Source organism: Berghia stephanieae, chromosome 4, assembly GCF_034508935.2.
Source record: "Berghia stephanieae isolate SIO BIC M18660-M18661 chromosome 4, UCSD_Bste_1.3, whole genome shotgun sequence".
Taxonomy (NCBI): domain Eukaryota; kingdom Metazoa; phylum Mollusca; class Gastropoda; order Nudibranchia; family Aeolidiidae; genus Berghia; species Berghia stephanieae.
Window position 1 is genome coordinate 22149158 of NC_088363.1, and position 23909 is coordinate 22173066.

The 23909-nt window shown below is 36.5% G+C and overlaps 1 protein-coding gene across 3 annotated transcripts in view; it reads left to right on the forward strand.

Moving 5' to 3' along the window:
* The window catches only part of LOC144970234 (uncharacterized), a 41716-nt gene extending 19123 nt beyond the window's left edge, over window positions 1-22593 (forward strand). Inside the window, exons 2-13 of one of the 3 annotated variants that reach the window (XM_078909666.1) lie at window positions 2420-3080; window positions 5936-6089; window positions 7510-7786; window positions 14378-14474; window positions 14812-14962; window positions 15728-15853; window positions 16303-16437; window positions 17260-17445; window positions 17827-18828; window positions 19700-19849; window positions 20258-20386; window positions 21613-22470. In XM_078909666.1, the coding sequence (XP_078765792.1) occupies window positions 2926-3080; window positions 5936-6089; window positions 7510-7786; window positions 14378-14474; window positions 14812-14962; window positions 15728-15853; window positions 16303-16437; window positions 17260-17445; window positions 17827-18828; window positions 19700-19849; window positions 20258-20386; window positions 21613-22329 (3279 nt within the window). In that variant the 5' untranslated portion in view covers window positions 2420-2925 and the 3' untranslated portion in view covers window positions 22330-22470. Of the gene's footprint in view, window positions 1-2419; window positions 3081-5935; window positions 6090-7509; window positions 7787-14377; window positions 14475-14811; window positions 14963-15727; window positions 15854-16302; window positions 16438-17259; window positions 17446-17826; window positions 18829-19699; window positions 19850-20257; window positions 20387-21612 lie in introns of all 3 variants that reach the window. The other 2 variants (XM_078909668.1, XM_078909667.1) reach the window with 2 other exon arrangements.
* The last annotated feature ends 1316 nt before the right edge of the window (window positions 22594-23909 follow it).

Consider the following 23909-nt stretch of genomic DNA (forward strand, 5'->3'; position numbering starts at 1 on the left):
TAAATTATTATATCGAAAAGGCAGTCCTTCACCTCTTTAGCACAACATATCCATAATATGGAGAGATCGAGACGATAGAGTTCACAATTAAGAAGACGTGGATAAGCTATTCATTATTCACCGGTTCAAGTGGCAATCACATTTTGATCTAGAGCTGTCAAGAAAAAATCTATCGCTGTAAGTACTTATACTTCAACTACAACAACAGCAACAACAACAACTACTACTACCACTACTAGTACTACTACTACTACCACCACCACTACTACTACTACTACTACTACTACTACTACTACTACTACTACTACTACTACTACTACTACAACTACTCCTACTACTACTACTATTATTATTATTATTATTATTATTATTATTATTACTGCTGCTACAACTACTACTACTTCTACAATTACTAGTACTACTATTACTACTACTACTACTACTACTACTACTACTACTACTACTACTACTACTACTACTACTGCTGCTGCTGCTGCTGCTGCTACTACTACTACTACTACTACTACTACTACTACTACTACTGCTGCTGCTGCTGTTGCTGCTTCTGCAACAACTACCACAACCACCATTAGTGCTACGTATGCTACTACTACTACTACTAGTACTACTACTACTACTACTACTACTACTACTACTACTACTACTACTACTACTACTACTACTACTACTACTACTAAACTTGTATTGGTAGTGGAGGTGGTGGTAATGATGGTAACAGGAACAGTTGTAGTTGTAGTAGTGGTGATGTTTGTGAAACGAGGTTGTATCCTCGTACATGAGTAAAACGGACATTTATTTTTTGTGACTATCTGCACAGGACGTGTTTTTCTTTACAAATTGTGTAGATTTTAAAGACTTTAACGGCGGCATAAAATTCATGCCGTTCCATATAAGATGTTCAATCTAAGTGCACCGTAGACAAGCCTCCCCTCCCCCCCCCTACCGACGTGTACTTATTTGATTATATGGACACGTCGCCCTACCCAATAAACACCCACTCCTCAACCTCCCTCCACCCACCTCCAAAACAAACAAAAAACAAACAAAAACAACAACAACAACAACAACAACAAAAAGAATAAATAAACCCCCAACAAAAAGAGAAAAAAAACAGACAACAACAACAAAAACAAAACAAAAAAAAAACCAACAAAAAACAACAACAAAAACAAAAACAAACTAACTTATAATATAACATGTCATTCATAATATTTACTTATTTAAATAGCAAACTTATCTAATGCTGACTTTAGTGTTTTTTATTCCAAAAGACTATCATTCATTGTGTCAGCAGAATGAATAAGTACTTATATGTATTTGGCAGAGGGCAACCTTGACTCTGCTGTTAGTGTTAGCGGATTTGAGATAAGCATTGATTAATCTTTGCAGGGTGAATGAATGTGCATAATATATGCGTATATCATGAGATCTATTGTGCTGTGGTCAAAAAAAACAAAAAAAAAAACCAAGACAACAACAACAACAAACAATACCAAAAAAAAATCTTAATAATTTTGGCCGGAAAACTCGACCTTCAAATACTGATGGTTTAAAATAATACTTATGTTGTCAAAAAATTCCCCAAACTGGGAAGACTTCCATTAAGTTTGAAAATTTCTGACATGATGAGGATCATTCTAATCGATCGATATTTGAAGGACGAGTTTTTTGGCCAAAATTTAGGGGTTTTTTCTTCGGAGAACGGCTGTATTACGATCCTATCTATTGTTTATGATAAATCTACATTTGCCATCATTTTCTAGTAATAATCATCATTCTTCCTTTGATGTTTTAAGCAACGTGATTCTTTGCTATTTTTTAAAAATCTTATTTTAATGCTCTAAAAGTTACATAGGTAAACAACTTGAGCGAGCCGGTGGTGTAGTGGTATATCATTATATCAAAAGTCCTGGGTTCTGGTGGAGACATTAGGATTGTTTCCTGTTACCGCAGAGTTCTATGGCCCAGAATTATATAAATCTGGACTGTCACTCTGTAACAAAACGTATTTTAAATGAAAAATTTGGTTTAAAAAAAAAACAAAAAACAAGAACAAAGTTTGAGATTTACTGACAAGTTGAAGGCCAGTATAATCGGTCAAATGTCGTACTCTGGAAAGATACGTATTTAAAAAATTGACCAGAAAACTCGCCCTTCAATTATCGATCGATTTAAATGACCCTCATTTTGACAAAAACTTTTTCAAACCTGGGACCTCATCATGAAATTATTCTGTTATTCATTGTTTATATTTTCTACTCGAACTTGTAAATGTATCCCAAGAAACTTTTTATATCTTAAGTTTCACAATTTAAAATATATTACATCTCTTTCCATTAGGACAGTAAGTACACTTTCTAAAATGTCCATCATCTTTTCATTTTCATTTTGTACGCAGGTTTCAACATTGGCCAAAAAAGTAACAGAAATTGCAGCTGGACGCACAAAACCAAAGAATTAAAGCATACAATTTTAAAGAACTGGCCTTAAAAACAACATTAGCATTGAGAAGAATAACAAAACCAACACCAATAACAACATTAACAACAAACCGAATATGAACACATACATATCAATGATAAGAATCATCTAAGAACTGAAGTATAGTTGATTTTCTATTTAAAATCATCGCCATTTGCCACGAACACTCATATGTTATGGACAAGTCAATATATTTGAAAACCCATTCAACCTTGTGAAACCCTAGAGCTTGCTTATCACAATATACATAATCATTATCCATTCATTTTAACAAAGAAAAATCTGATAATTGTTATTTGCCGTAACAAACACAAACTCAGATGCATTGAAATAATAAATTTTAAAAAGATAATTTCAAAAGCATGTTTGATACACAGCATAGTACGGTCCTTACACCATCGGTATTGTGAATAGAGGGAAAGAATGACGTCGAAATTGACATATCAAGCGTTGCTGTTGTGTTTGTGGTGTGCGGCGTCCTTCGGTGACAAGGCGGTAGAGTACAACCCTGACAAATCAAGGAGTTCGGAGATCAATCTCAAAAAAGATAATAACAGCAAGGCCAGTGTTCTTACAGGGTAAGATGGAGCATTATCTATAGTACCTACATGTTTTATACAAATTATATAACCAAAGACGTCTATGTGGTCTTGTGGTATGACACTCGCCTTCGGATCGGAAGGTCCTGGGTTCGAGTCCCGCCCTGAGCAGGACATAGTAGAGTCCTTTGAAAAGACTCTTTACTCATATTCTCTCATCGTTTTCAGGTATAAAAAATTTGTACCTGGGCGGAAACAGTGTTGTATATGTCGGAAAATAAATGTAATATCGCCAAACAGGCGAATGTCTCGTCCAACATGTTGTTGCTGTTGGCTAGAGACCCCTTTATATAGCCCTTTGAGCACGTTTAGTGAATATTGCCCTATATAAAGCTCAAGCTCAAGACCTCTCAACAGTAATGTGCCCTGTTAGACTATACACTAGATATATATTTAAAGTGAATAAATATAATATGATAAAATGTATTGTTTCAGTGCCGAGAATGACTTTAGTTTCTTAGCCTCTGTAAAAGTTTAATTTTTGAAAAATTATCATGTTAACTTAAGATTCAATTTGGCGACGTATTTATATCAGGTTCACTCCGTAATATTAAATTGAAGCGACGTCACGTATTATTCTCAACTTATTGTGAACATCATTGATGATTAAATAGGCACACCTACATTTAAATGAAATTTTTTGGACACTATCACCTGTTCTCTAAATCCGGGCAAACAGAACCACACTTCCATTGAATATAGTACAAGTTGCCTGTTTGTTCAAGCGCACTCCACAGCCAGCAACCGGGTATTCATCCCCTCGTGAATAGAAAGTGTTGGGCTTTACTAGAAAAATACAACACCCGGGGCCACGAGTTACCAATCTAGTCTTCTTCTTCTTCTTCTTCTTCTTCTTCTTCTTCTTCTTCTTCTTCTTCTTCTTCTTCTTCTTCTTCTTCATCTTGTTCTTCTGGTTCTTCTTGTTCTTCTTGTTCTTGTTCTTCTTCTTCTTCTTCTTCTTCTTCTTCTTCTTCTTCTTCTTCTTCTTCTTCTTCTTCTTCTTCTTCTTCTTCTTCTCCTCCTCCTCCTCCTCCTCTTGCTCCTCCTCCTCATTCTTCTTCTTCTTCTTCTTCTTCTTCATCTTGTTCTTCTGGTTCTTCTTGTTCTTCTTGTTCTTCTTCTTCTTCTTCTTCTTCTTCTTCTTCTTCTTCTTCTTCTTCTTCTTCTTCTTCTTCTTCTTCTTCTTCTTCTTCTCCTCCTCCTCCTCCTCCTCTTGCTCCTCCTCCTCATTCTTCTTCTTCTTCTTCTTCTTCTTCTTCTTCTTCTTCTTCTTCTTCTTCTTCTTCTTCTTCTCCTCCTCCTCCTCCTCTTCCTCCTCCTCCTCCTCTTCTTCTTCTTCCTTCTCCTCCTCCTCCTCCTCCTCTTCTTCTTCTTCCTCCTCCTCCTCCTCCTCCTTCTTCTTCTTCTTCTTCTTCTTCTTCTTCTTCTTCTTCTTCTTCTTCTTCTGGTAAAGGCAGCCAACGCCATCATGTTGATTGATGCTGCTCTGTAGTATACATATGGTGGACGGACAAGATTTTTGAAGGCTTCCGTATACCTGTCAAGTTACTCTATTTTTTAAATATTTTTTTTTAACAAGACGATGCCTTGGCAGTAAAGTGCACATAATTACTATTCTGACACCCAAGAGTAACTATGTGCTAGGATTAATTGTGAGGAACAATATTTGGGGTTGGGTTGAGAATTCTCTATTCCAACAATGGGACCATAATAGTTTGGATTATCAGGCTTGTAAATGAGTGCATGTCGTTTGGTATCGATTCCATCATAGACGCCACTTAGTGCACCGACACCCATACACTTGGCGAAATACCAATCATTCATAAAATAATCACCCTCAGCTCAATGACATGATAGATATCTGATTAAACTCAGCTCCTTCAAAGTTTCGCATCTTGTATCAGTTTTTATCAATTTTTCTAATGCTTGTTTTTAAAAAAAAATCCTCTTATAAAAATGCATGAAAAGTTAAATCGTCCATGTTTCATATACTTGTGACGGTGAATTCGTGTCATCTATACACTCCTTTTTTCTTCCTTGAAAATTCCAAAATGACTCTTAATATACAAGCCGCTTTATGAAATTATCAACATAATACTTAGTTTTCTAATCCTTCTGCCCCATTAGGCCCAGAGCCTGAGTTCATCCCTGTTTATGTATTGCGATACGGATAATAGCAATTGCTTGTTATCCCCTGGATAAAACTCTACTCTATTGCAAAGTACTTTCTGCCAGATCTAACAGATCCAGCTACCCAATCACTGCTGGCTGGACCGGGGTGGGAGGTTCAGAAAAAAATCTCGACTGCACCCGGGATCGAGCTCGGTCCCTTAGGGTATGAAACGAGTGCTCTACCAACTGAGCTATCTAGCCCCCCTGTTTTCTAAGCATGCTAGTTATATTTTTACCTGTCCTCAAGTCATGATTTTCTAAATCTTGACTTATTTCCAACTCGTCGATACAATCGGCAAGAAAAAAAAACAAAACAAACAAACAGCATGGACTTTTGGGGCCTGTTAAATTTATACCATTAATCAGTTAACTATAGTACTCTGGAAAAACTCGTATTTAAAACTCTGGCCAGAAAACTCTTCCTTCAACTATCGATCGATTTAGATTACCCTCATCTTGGCAAAACTCGCTGAACTGGGACTTCGCGATATTTGAAAAACGAGTTTTATGACCAAATGTTTAAACACGTGTTTTTTTCCAGCGTACGGCAGTTAATTGGTCAATTTTGTAGGAAGATAAAAGTCTTCAGTTACGTGTATAAATAGGATATTATTATACAAACAACTTAATGAGTTTTTATGAATGTTTTGGTTTATCATCAGAATGAAGAGATTGGAAGGACTTCCACCAAAATTAGGCAAACTCGTGTCAAAGAAAAATTTGAAATTCAAGGATCGCCAACGAAAGAAAGCCAAAGAAAAATCCATGAGGTGTGAGGTGCACACTGAAGAAGATCTACATGCCTTCATCGATATGGTATGGATTTGATTGAAGTTAATTGATGCCTCCTCAACCTGATGATCATCATGATTATCATTATCGTGGTCATCAACCCATCTTCATTATAATTATTATTATCATCATTACATCATCATCATTATCATCATCATCATCATCATCATCATCATCATCATCATCATCATCGTCATCGTCGTCGTCACCATCGTCATCATTATCATCATCATCATCATTGCCATCATCATCATCATCATCTTCATCATCATCATCATCATCGTCATCATCACCATCGTCGTCATCATCATCATCATCATCATCATCGCCGTCATCTTAATCATCATCATCATCACTGCCATCACCGCCACTATCTCATTTTATCTTCTGCTAGAGCCATCTATAACGAACAAAACAAAAACTATTGAAGAAGACCACGAGCTAATGCATCTTCTCATTTTTAAAATATTTAAATTGTATGGATTATTATACGAAGGAACTTTTGTATCTTTCTCCATTTATCTACGGAATGAGATGATGTCCGCTGATTTATGTGTTGTCTAAAATGAACTAAAATCATAATATACGTACATATCTATATTACAAAGTTGGCAGCTGTTATCAAATCACTCTTGTTTAAGAGTGTTAAAAAGTTTATATTACATCCCCCTCCTCGCCACATAGACCATTAACCCGTCCTTCTCTCCTAATTGTGTCCCATTCATACCATACTAGAGACCTCGCGGGGTCCCAGATTTGAGAGTTTTTGCCAAGATGAGGGTCATTTAGATCGATTGATATTTTAAGGACGTTTTATGGCCAAATTTTTGAATACGGTAGTTAACTGGTAAAGCCAAAGTGAAGCAGTTGTCCAACGTAAAATCAACGTAATATTTTAAACTGATCAGAAATTAATTAAAAATTTTTTTTTTTTTGCATTTCAAGAAACTAGCTAGATCTATATCCAATCTCTTCATTAACTCTCTCCTTACCAAGAATTTTCAGTATTTTCCCGAATAGCCATAACTACCAACTCAATAATTGATTTTTTCCCTCATTCAAGCTCAAAAACAATAAGTACAAACGGTATTTACCAAAGCCCTTCATAATTGTGTGCACCAAAACGGGCTTTACTCAATGCTATCTATATTAAGTTTTCCAAAATATCAAAAAGATTCATTTTCAAATTTTGTTCTGTATAAAACAAATCTGAATAAGATAAATGTTCATTGTATCGTCACAAGTATGACCATTTTCCTAGAGTTGGTAAGGAGAGATTTAATACATTTACATTTAACCCAAACTAATGTTTTTGTCCAAAAAAATAATTTAAAAAATTGACATCATAATCAACCAGACATAATACCGAATGAAAGTCAAAATTATAATTGACATCTTCATTTTAAAAAATGATCATCATTTTTCATTTCTATCATTCATACAGGTAGAGGAAGAGGAGAACGTGAATCTGTTCGAGTTTTCCTTCACCGTGAGAGATCACCGTACCAATGTCACAGGGGGAGATGGTCTTGACTTTAACCCATTTGTGAACACAACAGGTCGCTACTTCAAGCCATGGCAATGGTACACTACCAGGAGTCGGCACGGTAGAACATTACTCATGCTGACCTTCCATTATGATATCTTATCCATGAACATTCTGACAATTGGCATCAAACAGCAACATGTGGTACTGGACGACTCGCCCCCTGGTTGTTTTGGTAAGAGACACCCCTCCCTCCCTCCCTCTCTCTCTCTCTCTCTCTCTCTCTCTCTCTCTCTCTCTCTCTATCTATCTATCTATCTATCTATCTATCTATCTATCTATCAATCTATCTGTCTATCTCTTTCTCTCTCTCTCACCCTTTTCTTCTCTCTCTCTCTCTCTCTCTCTTACTCTCTTTCTCTCTCTCTCTCTCTCTCTCTCTCTCTCTCTAACTCTTCTCTCTCTTGTTTCCTCCCTTCCTCTGTCAGGGCGGTTCTACAATATAAAGACTATAGGATTGTTCATGTTTTCCATCCTAATTTACACGATTCACAGGAGGTTTCGGACTCAATTTCCCTTCTACCTCTATACACACTCCTCTCATCCTTCTCCAGCTTCATCTTTGAATTATTGCTCTTCACACACATTCTTTGTCACCTCTATCAAGAATTAGTAGTATGATCTTTTGAAACTCCCTTCAGTTCTTTGGAAACGGATATCATCGGAAAACTTGACTTGTCTTATCAGTCTAAGTTGGTAAAGCGAGCTATGCTTTTCAAAGACATTCTTATATGCGAAACCTAATCAACATTTACTTTGAAGCACAACTTGATTTGACTTAAGCCCTTAACCCCAGCTGGAGCACAGGCCTTCAATGACAGCTTCGCTATTTGACTCTTCCTTGGGCTGTCTTCTTCACTTGTTTCCATGTGTAACCACCTATCCTTGCTTCCTTCACCGTGCTTCCTCGCCAACTATTTCTTGGCCTCCATGGTCTTCTTACTCCATGTCAGAGCCTGTCTTGTGATGTTTCGGGCAAAGAGTCCTGTAACTCTACTTTTTAAAAAGCCAATGGAGGGGTTGGTACTGTCAACAACACAAAACGTTTAAACCGTTATATAGGACCCTGATGGCTTAGGAAAACGTGGAAGAATAAAGGTGGTTTCCCCACTACAACGTCACTCAATTTCCGAGGCTGATATATTGTCAGACCTTATAAAATTTCTTTTACTAATAGAAGGGTTTGATATAAAAGAAAGAATGGGCCAGATATACACCAACTATTTCTTGGCCTCCATGGTCTTCTTACTCCATGTCAGAGCCTGTCTTGTGATGTTTCGGGCAAAGAGTCCTGTAACTCTACTTTTTAAAAAGCAAATGGAGGGGTTGGTACTGTCAACAACACAAAACGTTTAAACCGTTGTATAGGACCCTGATGGCTTAGGAAAACGTGGGAGAATAAAGGTGGTTTCCCCACTACAACGTCACTCGATTTCCGAGGCTGATATATTGTCAGACCTTATAAAATTTCTTTTACTAATAGAAGGGTTTGGTATAAAAGAAAGAATGGGCCAGATATACACCATGCGCCTGACGGGGGAGGAGAGGGAAGGGATAACTGACTTCCAGTATCAGTTATCAGTTTCTGGTCTTCGGAGTCAGCAAAAGGAGACATTGGATGATTATAGACTACGTACAAGAATATGACCTGAAGTTTGGAGTATATTCGGATAACTCAGGCTGAAAAGGGACTTCAAAACGAAAATGCAGAGCTCAAGAAAGGAGTTCTCAAAGCCTTCTATAACGACAATACACCGACGGTAGTGGATAACTTTATGACATGATTCATAAAACTGTATTTGTTTGGCCCAAACCCCATACATTTTCCAAATCTTGGTTCACATCATTTAAAGTGTGTCAAAACAATTAACAAAAGGATAGGAAAAAACAAGATCAAAGAAAATACACCCCTCCCCCCAAAAAGCCCCAACCAAAACAAAACAAAAACAAACACTAAAAAAGATAAAGCAAAACAGTAAACGATTTTATTTAATTGAAAAAGAAATGATAAACAAAGCAAAAGCAATTAAGTTTTCGCAAGAGGACAAAGTAAACTGTAGTCACTTGATACAATCAGATGACTTTCTAATTGTGATGCAGCACCCCACTGTTCGTTGGCGGCAATAGAATTACCTGTTTCTGTTGTGGTGAATATTTTTGTCACTTTTAGAAGAGATTAAGATGCTTTGACATTATGACAGTTGAACTCTTTTATTATGTAAATGATTTAGATATGAACAGATCTCTCAGTTAATATGAAAACTACTTTATTGTTTGTTTTAGCCACATACGTAACTTACAAAATTGCATGCCTTATTTATCTATTTTAAGGGTCCTTTCAGTGCGTTTTCTTTATCAATCAATGCTAACTGCATTCATTTGACGATCATCACGTAGTGTAGATTTACAGGCTATCTGTCTGTTGATTCTACAAATTAAACAATGCGTGACATGTTGTAAACATGCATCCTTTTTTGTGGTTACCGCTTTACCAAATAATATCTGATAACACTGACAGCTTTTACATACTACCATCCTTGTATTACTTAATCATGTAATTGTGGAGGATAAAATTCTGAAAGTGGTCTGTGATATAGTGCCAGAACAAGTAGCTATATAGAAAATAAGACCAAAAAACAATTTTCATCAGCCTTATTGGTTCGGGCTTGAATCATAGACCTCTTTTTTCAAGACTGGCGTACTATCCTTCACGCCAACATGGCTGCTCTGGGAACGGATTGGCAATTAAATATACAACGAAGCGGTTGGCATATATAACCGGCTTGAAAGCGTTTTAATCCAGTTACTTATGAAGCTCCTCAATGCCAGCCGTTGGTGGTCTTTTAATAATTTTAATGATAAAATGAGCAAAGATAAGTCTGATCGTTGGTTTTACATCAAAATCATAATCAGTATTTACCTTTAGATAACAGGTTCAATATTGATATATATATATATATATATATATATATATATATATATATATATATATATATATATATATATATATCAAAGCATATTTTGGCAAGTAAAATACATTTTAATCGTGACGACAAGATAGATCGAAACACACTTGTGACCGTTGAAAATGTTCGTGAAGAATCCCAAACATAGGTGAAGCATAAAGAACTCGAAGGTCAATGAAAAACTATGATCATTGCTTTACCATGAACGTCGCCATATATTGTAATGTCTGCAATTTATCTTAATAAATAAATATTTTTAAAATGATTTTGTTGGTTTAATTCATGTGGCTAAAAGGAATTGAACAAAAGATTCATATCTATTTTTATTATTACCTATCTGATCGGATTTATTTCATACTGCATTATCATGTCGCAAGATTTATTCGTACCCTTTGCTAATCAATTTTGGAAGACTCCATTATTATATAATTTCTTCCGAACCTGCCCATTTCTCAAAACATAAATTTGAAATGTGGCGAGTTATCAAGTTGGTTAATCATATTATTAATTTTTTAAAACGCCCTCTATATTTACAATATTTAGTAATAACATTTATTCATCCGTTTCTTTATTCCATGCGCGTATTGCTAGGCTCAAGTTCGAAGTGTTTTCTCACAGATACCTTAAAACTTAAATTACTAGGGCATTTGAACAATCCTTAATTTTGTCAACTGAAAGACTACCTCACGAACGCTGACATTCCAGCCACTTATCAAATGGAAATAAGCGGATTGTTTACAGACCTTTACTCGATTGAGGACTATCTTTGTATGTCATTTGAGGTATTCAGTTAATCCCAATTTATGACAGCGGTATTACACGATTGCGTTAGCATAAGGGGGTGGGGGGTAACTTTAGACAATGACAATGGAGCATTAATTTGCATTAAGTTGAAGTTGTAAGTTGTCATCAAAATTAACAAATTTAATGCATATTAAATTAGTGTTAAAAGGGCACAACGAACATACAAGTACTTATGTAATTAGGGTCACCTAAACCCATAATGTGATAACTTTAATAGTATTGATGATAATAATAATGACAAAAATGATGATGATGACGCTGGTGATGATGATGATGATGATGATGATGATGATGATGATGATGATGATCATCATCATCATCATCATCATCATCAACATCAAAAAGAACTCTCCAAATATCACCAAAGCTTTGAAAGAAATAAAATCTGATTCAAAATAAACATTCCCCACAGTTATCGTCCCCTTGGCATGTAATCGCGTAACAAATCCGGTCACACTTCAAGAATCCAATCCCTCAAAAGCCATTTATCCGTTTGGGTATCAAGATATCAGAAAGACCGTTTGATTGGAGTGGCCAAACCCTTGGACATGACGACCGTTTGAGTCTTGAGTGGGCCGACACAGACAGTGGTTACGGGAATCGAGACTGGTGCGGTGATTTATAGATAATCTAAGGATTGTGTCGTTGTCTGGGTCAGTTTGATCTATCTTTAAGATTTAGACCTCTAGATTCTGCGATGATTTCTCCAAAATCCGTGTTCAACAGATGATTATTATTTATCATCTGTTGAACACGGACCTTTGGAGTAATTATACGACATGCTCGACATGCTCGTAAAAGCGAAACCATTACAATGGAAAGGAGGGCTTGGGGGGAGCTATTAATTGCCATATTGTCTTATAAATCATATAGATAGTATGCGCTTGGCTAAGAAGCTCATAACATTGCCATCCGGAAGTATAACGGACCACACACAAAACTGTGTGTAAACATGAACGTACATAGTGTGGTTGATACAGTGTAGTGAGAAGTACTCACAAACGCGGATGGCAAAATACAATAACAAAGGCTTGAATGACGTCATCTTCATTCTATCTATATCCCATGTGTGGACATCTGAACAAGGGATCGAAGCTGTTGATCGTCCATGCACTGTTTCCTCTTATTTTAAGTAAATGGACTGTACATAAAATATTATGTTCTGGGCAATAGTCAGCAAACGTCGTATATTGATATCCCCTTATAGATAGTTCGAAGATGACGTCAGTCAGGTCTTTGTTATTGTTTTTTGCCATCCGCGTTTATGAGTAATGCTCACTGAACTGTATTAACCAGACTATAAAAGTTCATGGTTACACAGAGTTTGCGTGTTGGTCCGTTATACTTCCGGATGGCAATGTTGTGAACTCCTTGGCCAAGCGCATTCTATCTATAAGTCTGATAACCCAAAAGTGTTATAGTATCGCTGTTGTAATGAAAATTGTCTCAAACCAATATAAAATATTTTCCTTTACAATAACGTTATAATAAGCCCGAAATTGAAGAAGAGTTTGTCCCGGTTTCCGTAAAGCTATGCACCATAAAACAATTGTAATCTACCATCTGAAATTCGACGAAAGTCAAGTTGTCGCAAAGGACTTTTTGACAGACCTAATGTCGTAATTATTAAACTTGGTCAATCAATATTAGGTTAGAATAAAAGGAAAGCAGAAATAATCTGAGAAAAAGTGGAGCTAATCATTATAAGAACCATTTATTACTTTGGACTCTGGTTGGAATGCTACTGGCCCCCTAATGATTGTTTATATAGATAGAATGAAGATGACGTCACTCAGCTCTTTATTATTGGTTTGTTTTTTGGGGTTTTTTTCATCCACGTTTATGAGTAATTCTCACTAAACTGTATTAACAGACTATAAACGACCAAGATCACACATAGCTTTTTGTTTTGGTCCGTTATATAGATAGAATGCGCTTGGCCAAGGAGTTCACAACATTGCCATCCGGAAGTATAACGGACCAACACACAAACTCTGTTTAACCCTGAACTTTTATAGTCTGGTTAATACCGTTTAGTGAGAAAAACTCACAAACGCAGATGGCAAAAACAATAACAAAGGCCTGAGTGACGTCATCTGCATACTATCTATATCCAGATGGCAATGTGAGTTTCTTAGCCAAGCGCACACAACCTATAGATAGTATGCACTTGGCTAAGAAGCTCATAACATTGCCATCCGGAAGTATAACGGACCAACACACAAAACTGTGTGTATCCATGAACGTTTATAGTCGGGTTAATACAGTTCAGTGAGCATTACTCATAAACGCGGATGGCAAAAAACAATAACAAAGACCTGAGTGACGTCATCTTCGAACTATCTATAGATAGAATGCGCTTGGCCAAGGAGTTCACAACATTGCCATCCGGAAGTATAACGGACCAACACACAAACTCCTGTGTAACCATGAACTTTTATAGTCTGGTTAATACAGTTTAGTGAGAACAACTCACAAACGTGGATGGCAAAAACAATAACAAAGGCCTGAGTGACGTCATCTGCATACTATCTATAGAAGTATTCTTGGAAAACATACATACATATTCATACCCCCCCCCCCCCCCTCTTCGGCATACACATTATAAATAATGATATAAAATAATACAAAATGGATTTATTATTTTTAAAAAAGAAAAAGAGAAGAAAATACACAGTTATCGGATCGGGGTGACTAAAACCCTCACCTTGGCAAAAACTCATGTTTTTTTTTGTTTTTTTTGTTTTTTTTTTCCAAGTTAAGGGTAATTTAAATCGGTCGATATTTGAAGAACGAGTTTTCTGGCCAAATGTATGAAAATGAGTTTTTCCAGAGTACGACAGTTAACTGGTTAAAGAGAGAGAAAAAATTCAACTCTTTGAACTTATCATCCGCAATAATGGACAATTATTTTTTTGATTAAAGGAACTCACAAGCAATTTATATAATCTTATACAGTTTAAAAAAAAAGAAAAAGTGATTGTTTTATCTTTTAGGCAAACTGACAACTAAGTATCAAGTGGATCTCATACGACAACACCTCTTGAGTCGGTCACGGCACGGCAAGAAAACGTTTTATGGCAAATCAAGTCGGTAAGTTCATAACCATTATTAATATTATTATCATCATCATCACCATCATCATCATCATCATCATCATCATCATCATCATCATCATCATCATCATCATCATCGTCGTCGTCGTCGTCGTCGTCGTTGTCGTTGTCGTCATCATCATCATCATCATCATCATCATCATCATCATCATCATCATCATCATCATCATCATCATCATCATCGTCATCATCATTATTGTCACAACAACCGAATGAAAATGTAAAACAAATATTAAATCCAAACTCACTTTACCCCACTAACCCCCCCCCCCCCCCCAACCTACTTCTCACGATCAATATATTTATCTCACTAGTGAGGAATATGCGTGCAATCAAGAGATCCTTGACAACGGCCATTTTGCATATAATTGCTGTATTAAGGACGTCGACGGAAAGCTGATCTGCTCCACCCAAGGGGATGACCAATGGATCAACATTCTGTACTTCGCCATAACTGTCGTCAAGGTAACCTCTATAAATTCGATCAGTATCATATGTTTGAATTACCAGTCGAATACACAATTTAAAAAAAATATTTTATAGCTGACGACATCCATTCATCTTTATTCGTATCACTAAATTGTTATAAAAATAAGGTAAGATTTGAAAGATTTAAAATTAAAACTAAGATTGATCGATGGACGTTCCAGTCATAAACCCTTTAACAGCAAACAATTTATTACTAACGTCATAAAAACTGGCTTGACGAAATTTTCAGAAATTGCTCTCATTGTTCTTTAAATTCTAAATCAATTCAAAGAGAATTCATTTAGAACTGACAAACATAGAAATTCATAATTTTTTTTAATCACAGATATAAATAATTGCAACACAAAATACAAAAAACTGTTTTTTTTTTCAAAGAAAAAAAATCGACTAAAGATTAAATCAGAAATAACAATTAAGATTTTCATTTTAAAATATGATTATACCGGAAAACAGAAAAGGAGACAAAACAAAACAAAAACAAAAACAAAGCAAAACAAAAAACAAATCAAAAACAAAACAAAAAAACCCCCAATAAAAATACCCCCCCCCCCAAAAAAAAACAAAAAAAAAACAAGAAAAAGAAAAACAAGTAAAAAAAAAAAATGAAAAAATGACAAAAATAGAGAAACAGATTTTAAAAGAAGCAATTTAATGTAAGCTCCTTGTTTATTGAGGGAAAAAAAGAGTTTGAGCTTCTCTCTTTTTTTTCGTGAAATTAAGACCACCTCATTATATCTCCAGATTATGATGTTCCTCTTCTGCCCGAAGTTCCTGCCCCAGAATTTGTACAGTGTGACATATGCAGCGTCAGAATATGTCATCACTCTGAAGAAAGAACTTAAAATGAAGATTTTTGTTTCAGAACAGGTGATTTAACTGTTATCTCTACTAAAGTATCATAATCAAAAAGAAGAAAAGTTCCAATTGTTATAGAAAAACACATGGCAATAAAATATATTATTACATTCTCAAACTTTTTCAATTCTAAAGTAATTATTATCAAAACTGTTAATTTGCATGACTTTTTCTTGTTTGGATAAAGACAGTGAAATTTACGACCAGGTTGTTTTGTAAGAAAGAGCGCCAAGTTAGGTCTTTTACCACTATCTGAATAAAGTTGTAGCATTGAATAGTAAAATGTAATAAATTGCAAAGAGAATCCAAATTAATTTGTAAACCACGCAATAGAAGTCTGAACAAGTGTGTATGAAATGGTGCCAGACAAAGCAAGAAAGAAGAGTACAAGAAAAACTCTATCTTCCTCGACTGGTGCTCATTTTCTGTGTAATTAATCCTTCTTTTCTGTTTTCATTCAGACGGACGCCAACGTTCAGTTCAAAAACCGGGTGACTCTAGAAGACATATGCGATTGGTGGAAGTTCAGAGAAACTCTTGATTCTTTTCCCACTGATGAAGTCATCCCAATCAAAATGAAGGAACTAAGAATTAAGGTAGCAACCCCTTGTGAAATGATATTATATCATGATAATAACGAGAAATGAAGTGAGTAGAAAAGTTATAAAAGACAATAGAGAATAAAAACTTCGCGGCAATGGGGTTCGAATCTACGACCCTACTGTTACGACAACTCCGCCTGGCAGCGAGAGGGACGCTCTGCAATCGACGCCTTCCACCACTCCAAAAAAAAAAAAAAAGAAAAAAAAAGCGGTATCAAGCGTGGTATATATATCTAGAGTCCCTCTCCAGACTTCTGGAGGTCATGGGTTCAACACGCAAACGCCGCGATTGCATTCTTAATTAATATTATATCAACATATTATTATCACTTCGTGTACAATTAAGTAGCGCAAGGAATTCTATTCTAATTTGCAATAAGATTTTACTTTCAATAAACTGAGTTATGAAAAAAAAAAAAAACGACAGATTGTGCACAAGTAGACCACATGATTAGCAGCTGCTGTGGGATAGACTTTGTGCACCACACGCCAATAAAACATATTAACTTATATCATCGTGATACTCAAATAACGTTTTTGTTGATTAATTAATTAGTTTCCTCAAACAAATGACCATCATAACATTTTATAAATTATATCATTCAGACTCATAATAGCCTTGTCGTTGAGTAGGCGAGAGACCTATGGAGATAAAAACTTATTCAAATTAATTCCCCCCCCCCCCCCATCCTGTTTTTCATGTACTTATCATTTTTTTAAAAATACCCTTGTTATCTGCAGCAATATTATATTTCATTTTTACACCCCCCCCCCCCTAAAAAAACCCAAATAAATACTATTCTTATCTTCCGTCAGGTGAAAGGCAAGAGAATAATTCCAGAAAACGAGCCACCTACCGGTCTTTTGAGGACAATATATGACAATCTTTTCCGGTGTAAAATAAAAAACTTGGATCCTTTCAAAGAATGTTGTGAAACGAGCATCTACGCCGGAATGGAACCTAAATTCAGACGTAATGTTACCTGGCATATGTGTGTAAAGGTTTGTATGGGTTACAACCACGCAATGTGATACACTATTTGTTTACTAAGCTTATCCGTGAAGTTGACTTGGTTTGATCAAACAAAATTAATGAAGAACAAGAAAAAAAAACAATCACATGAAGAACTAAATAATCATTCACATTTGTTTAGCTTTCGACATGCGTCCTCGTTGTTTGACTTAGCTGTGAGACCTGACTTTTGATAATTTATTTAAGAATTATTGGTAGTACGTTTTGTATTAGACTTATTTTACTTGAGACTTATGAGAGGGAAACAATAATAAAATAAGTAAGCAAAAGCAAGGCAAAACGTTGAACAATGTGTGTAATCTTAATAACATGATGTTAATTATATTCTAACATTCTCCATTCTTCTATAGGTTCTTGTAAAGGCAATCATGCTGATGCTGATACCCATCCCATACTACATCCGGCTCATTGTCTACTTCCGTTTCGAGCATGATGAGATGAGTGAACGAAGAGCTGCTCTGCAACGCAACGGCCTTCACGAAACGTTCAACTTTTACAAGACTAATGCCATTCAATATCTTACGCCCATGCACGGAATTTTCATTGCTACATACATATTTTATATTCTATGTGGCATGGTCATCGCTTTTTCTGACCATGCCTTCAGAGAGAGGCTAAAAGGCGTTGCCAGACACGCTCTCGCAGACTTGAACGCCGTGTCAAGGTCAGGAGTGATGGGAATCGTCATTCGAACTTTGACATATCCTTTTAAGAGATGTGGTCTTTTGGCTTTTCTAATTGCACCAGCTTATCTTGTTTGTGTTCTTCCATTTTGCATTGTGATTCTGACAATATATTGTGTTCCAACAGTTTATCTAACTTTGCGACTTCCTTTTCACGCCAAGAACTTAACCGGCAGCTCGGCTGATTTGGATGAGCAGAAAAAGAGGAAACTGAAAGGTGTTCAAAAACTTGGTCGCAAGCTTTCTCGGATGGATAGGTCCGCTCATCATGGTGAAAATAAAGACAGCGACGAGAGCTGTCTCTCTGGAGAGGTGGGGTGTGCAGGAATTTCAACAGTATGGAGAATAATTACTTTCTTTTTTTCTATCATTTTCTGTCAGTGCATTTTGTATTCACTGGCTCTAGTTTTTGCTGAATCCATTGGATTATTCGTGGAGGTGATGGCGTTTACAATGATGGGTGTGATCGTCAACGCTGGTAGCGTGTTGAAATACGTATCTATGGTGCTTTTGGTGTTTGTTTACATGAACGATTGCTATAGCAATGTGTATGAGAATTACCTGACATTCAACAAAACGATTATCGATGACATGATTGACAGGACAACCGCTGACCTGAGAAAGATTGCCAGTATGCCATCTTCTATGCAAGCCAACAACGCTTTCACGGTTAGTTGATACTCAGTGAGTTATATTCTCCTGAATTCATATTATTCGTTTTGTACATTAAGGCATATTTTTACCATAGAGCTATATTTTTAAAAACCGTTTGTTTGCATTAATTTTGCAGCTACAAGAAACAAAGAACCAAAAGTGTTAATGCCTCTAAGAACCGAAGTTGCAATAGAAAAACACTTCTCATTAAAAACCATTGTGGTATTTTCTTATAGATTGCACATTCCGGCAATCCTCTGCATCTTGGTAATTACATATCTATATTCAAACATGGAAAGCAATTGGCACATTGTCAGGGTTTTGAGCGTGGAACACAAAATATGGAACTTATTACAAATCATAATTCGAACCCTTTTGATAATTTCTAACGGTTGTACAACTTTAATCTTTTGTGCAGTCAAGATCAAGTCAAAGAACATAGATATAATGAAAAAAGGCAGAGATGGAAGGGAAGGCGGCGAATATTCAGGAAATCCATGAGTTATAGCAGTAGTTATCAATACATTGAGTTCTGGATTTAAATAATTTACTGGACATGACTTAAACAAAATATGTTTGCTTTACTTTCGCTTTATCACTTTAGATGGATAAATGAGAAACAAACTTGATTGAAAAATAAAAAGAGGTAGACAGCAAAGAGTCTGTCATAGGTCTCAGGATGTTAACAGAAGATAAATGAAACAAACATTAACTTTCTGAGAGGTTGAGAGGATAATTAGGATTGAAGAGCCATGATCATCAATGTCTGCCACATACCACGTACCGTTCCATTATTTCATTCATTTCTTTTAAAATATTTTTCACGTTACTTGATTGTAAAAAAAAAAAGCAAACGTGTGATTCGTTTCAAATTTCTAATTTCCAGGTTAAATGTGTAGACGAAGACAAAGAATTGGCACCATCTTTAAATTTTGACAAAAGGACAATCCGATGGCGTCTGGGTCAACTTTTGCTATTTTTAGATTCCTACGACACACCACGCGTTCCGTTGAGATTCTTCAAGAGATTGTGTGAGGTGTGTATCTATGATATTCCATAAACTTGTTGAATATCATAATATATAAATAAAGAATAAGAAATGGATAGCCTTTGTATCTCAAACATGAAGAATTCTTTCATTAATAGTTGAGCATTGCAATATTGGGACTAATTTTTTTTAAAACAATAGATGATATAAACACACATGTACTAACAAACAAACAAACACACACACACACATTTCTAATTGAAGAAGAGAGGGAGAGAGAGAGAGTGAGAGAGAGTGAGAGAGAGAGAGAGAGAGAGAGAGAGAGAGAGAGAGAGAGAGATGAAACCATTTAAGTATGCAGTTAGGAATATAAACATCTAAACAAATAAATAATACCAATTATCGACAAAACATATTCATTTGACAAGAGAAATCGTCTCCTCTCCCCTTTTGCAGGTTCGAGTTTATGGAGCTCCAGGTCCTGTGTACATCAACCTACTTGCCGCCACTGGAAAATTTATGATTATTGTCATGTTCCTGATGTTTGTCATGATTGTCGTCATGGCGTTTGGAAATGTATATCAGGTAAGCAATCAGAGAGCAGATTGATTGCATATCAAAGTAATCTCATAAATGTGCTACACGATGCACATTGTAATGATCTATTTTCTCGTCCTCTCGTTTTCAATGTATGTGTTGTTTGATGCAAGAGAGGGTTCACAGCGGAAAACGCGTACCCTTGTGGAGAATATAGGTATAAAAATTGTCCCAACTATCGGGAGCCTCTGTGGTGTAATGGTAGCAAGTCTGATCGGTAATCAGAAGGTCTGAGGTTCGATCCCCAGTCGAGGTTGACTGATATTTTGGGATGGTTCTTATTCTTGTACTTTTCTTTCTTGCTTTGTCTGGCACCTTTCATATGCACTTATTCGGTTCTTAATGTTCTATTTAGCTTTGTTGTACTTACTAATATATTTTTTTAATGCGATGTAAGATTTACTAACATTTCTCCACCTTGATATGTACCAATATGATTAATCCATAAAACAAAATGTATTAGTAGTGTTTATGACACGTTTCACTTATTTCAAATGGCAACTGCACCACGATTTGCAAATGTTTGTTGCCTTCTCAAGGTGCAGAAAAAAACAATGATGTTGTGGTAGTGAACACAACTTTTTAAATAATATGTGTTATAATCCAATGACTGTCACAATCTGATAGATTTTAAGCGGCTGCATCGATTGAGTAATAACTACTACAAGTTAAATAGATCAGAGTCGCCAGCATGAATCTTGCTGAAGTGGCTGTGATTCTTCATCATCATCATCATCATCATCATCATCATCATCATCATCACCATCATCATCATCATCATCATCATCATCATCATCACCATTATCATCATCATCATCATCATCATCATCATCATCATCATCATCAAAATCATTATCATTATCATCATCCTTAACATCATCATCATCAACATCATTATCGTTATCACCATCCTTAACATCATCATCATCATCGTCATCTTAATCATCGTCGTCGTCAATCATTGTCATCATTGTCATTCTGTAGTAGCCCCAATTGTTTGAGGATCGATCCACAGTTAACAATTTCATGTCCTTTCTCTCTTTCACACAATCGTACACGAAAATAATGTTGACATTCAAACGTATATTCTTGACAGCTTCTTGATGGTCTGCTCCATATACTCAAAATACAAGTTGAATTGACATTAAAATATTTGTTGAAAAATACAACATGAATGCGCATGAAGCTTTTAAAAAACCTTTTTCAATCTCCAGATGTCATCCACAAACACAACTTTAGCCACCTTGGCAGGAGGATTCGTCCCAATGCTTTTGAAGAATGTCCTATCCTCGAAAGGTGCCAAACTCAGTCTAAAATCGATTTCCTTCAAGGGGCAAATTGACGAGATAATTGACGAGTACAAGCAATTCTGGCCAGTTCTTGATCTCTCCGTGGAAAAAGATGAACCGGAAGAGGAAACGACAGCAGATAAAATTGAAGGCGCCGAAGGTGGCGAGGATGGATTAGGTCCTTTACCAAATTTGGGAAAGATATCGAATGGGGATGGAACTCCGGATAGTTCTCGGCGCTCAAGCGTTGTGACATCGAATTTCAGGAAAAACAGCACGATATCTATTCCTAAAGGAGGGATTAGTTTTGAAGATGTTGGGACTAAAAACAAAGGTGAAAATTTATCTTTAGGGGAAAATGTTGAGACTGAACTTAAGAAAGAAGAAGATGATGGAAAGGTGGATCTATTTATAGATTTGAGTGTGGCTGACACAGCAGGAGGCTGGTCACTTCGAGGATCTCTGGAGAGCGTTCGCTCAGAACATATCGATATACCCGAGCCAACAGCAAGCCAATCCCACCTTGCTAATTCTCTAATGCCACCATATTTCAACCCTAATAAGGTGAATGGTGATGTGACAACAATAGATGACACGGTAAAGTACCAAGTCGATCCACCACCATATAATTCTGTTAAATGAAATAATATGTCAACGAATATTTGGTCCACCGTTCAAGCACCTACAGGCAGTGACAAGGTGATAGACATTTTATTCAGCAAACCGTTAAATTGGAACGCAATCGCTGCCCCCCCCCCCCCACCCCACCCCCCCATCAACCATGCTTCCCTCCCCCCGACCGAACGATCACCTGCATTGTCATAAATTTACAAAACTGGCTTGCTCAATCTATCTATCTATCTATCTATCTATCTATCTATCTATCTATCTATCTATCTATCTATCTATCTATCTATCTATCTATCTATCTATCTATCTATCTATCTATCTATCTATCTATCTATCTATCTATCTATCTTTCTATCTATCTATCTATCTGTCTATATATATATATATATATATATATATATATATATATATATATATATATATATATATACGAGGGCTCTTTCATAATTAACCGAAAAATGCCTGTAAAATCCGCGTTTTTTATGCTATGAACAAAATTCTTGCACGTGTTCATACCTTGACTCGTCCTTCATTTCTCTACGTAACAGCCAAGTCTGTCGACACACTTCTGCCAACGGCGCACCATGGAATAGATACCCTCTCGGAAGAAATTTCCGTCAAGGTTTTGTAGCCATTTCCGCACATGGTCAACAAGCTCTTCATCGACATCAAAGCGCTTTCCTGCCAGCTCACGTTTCAGTGGCCCAAAGAGGTGATAATCAGATGGTGCGAGGTCTGGACTGTGTGGTGGGTGTGGCAAAATCTCCCATCCATATTTCTCTAGCCAACCTTGCGTCACTCGTGCTGTGTGAGGTGTAGCGTTGTCGTGTTGCAAAATGACCCCGTTGGTCAACTGCCCTGGGCGCTTTCTGCGAATGGCCTCCCTAAGCTTGTCAAGAGTTTGGTAGTACCTTGCAGCATTGATTGTTTCTCCAGGTTGTAAGGTTTCGAACAGAATAACACCACGACTGTCCCAGAAAACAGTTCCCATTATTTTCTTTGCTGACCACATGACTTTGAATTTCTTCGCGACAGGTAAGGATGGATGTTTCCATATCATCGAATCTTGCTTTGTTTCTGGGGTGCAATGGTGCAACCAAGTCTCATCACCGGTGACTATGCTGTCAAGAAAAGTCACATCGTACCCTAGAAAGTCTCCGCCGGCGTTGGCAGTATGCCCGTGAACCCTGCGTGAGCTCTTGCTTCTTCTCAAAAGTTCCCTGCAGATGTCCAATCTTTGTTCTTTATGATTGTCTGTCAATTGCTTAGGAACCCATCTTGCGCTGACTTTTCTGTAGCCAAGTTCATCAAATACAATTCTACGGGCAGAAGTTTCCGAAATTTCAAGACTGCTTGCGATTTCATGAAGTTTCAACCTCCTGTCTTGACGAATAAGCTCATCAACTCGCTTCACATTGTCTTCTGACGTCGCAGTTATCGAGCGCCCTCTCCCTTCCCTGTCTGTCAAGTCGGAATGGCCGGCTTCAAACAAATTACACCAGTGATAGACTTGTGTACGGCTTATAACATGCTCACCATATACACTCTGAAGTTCTTTATGAATTTCGGTAGGATTCAGACTTTTGGCGTTC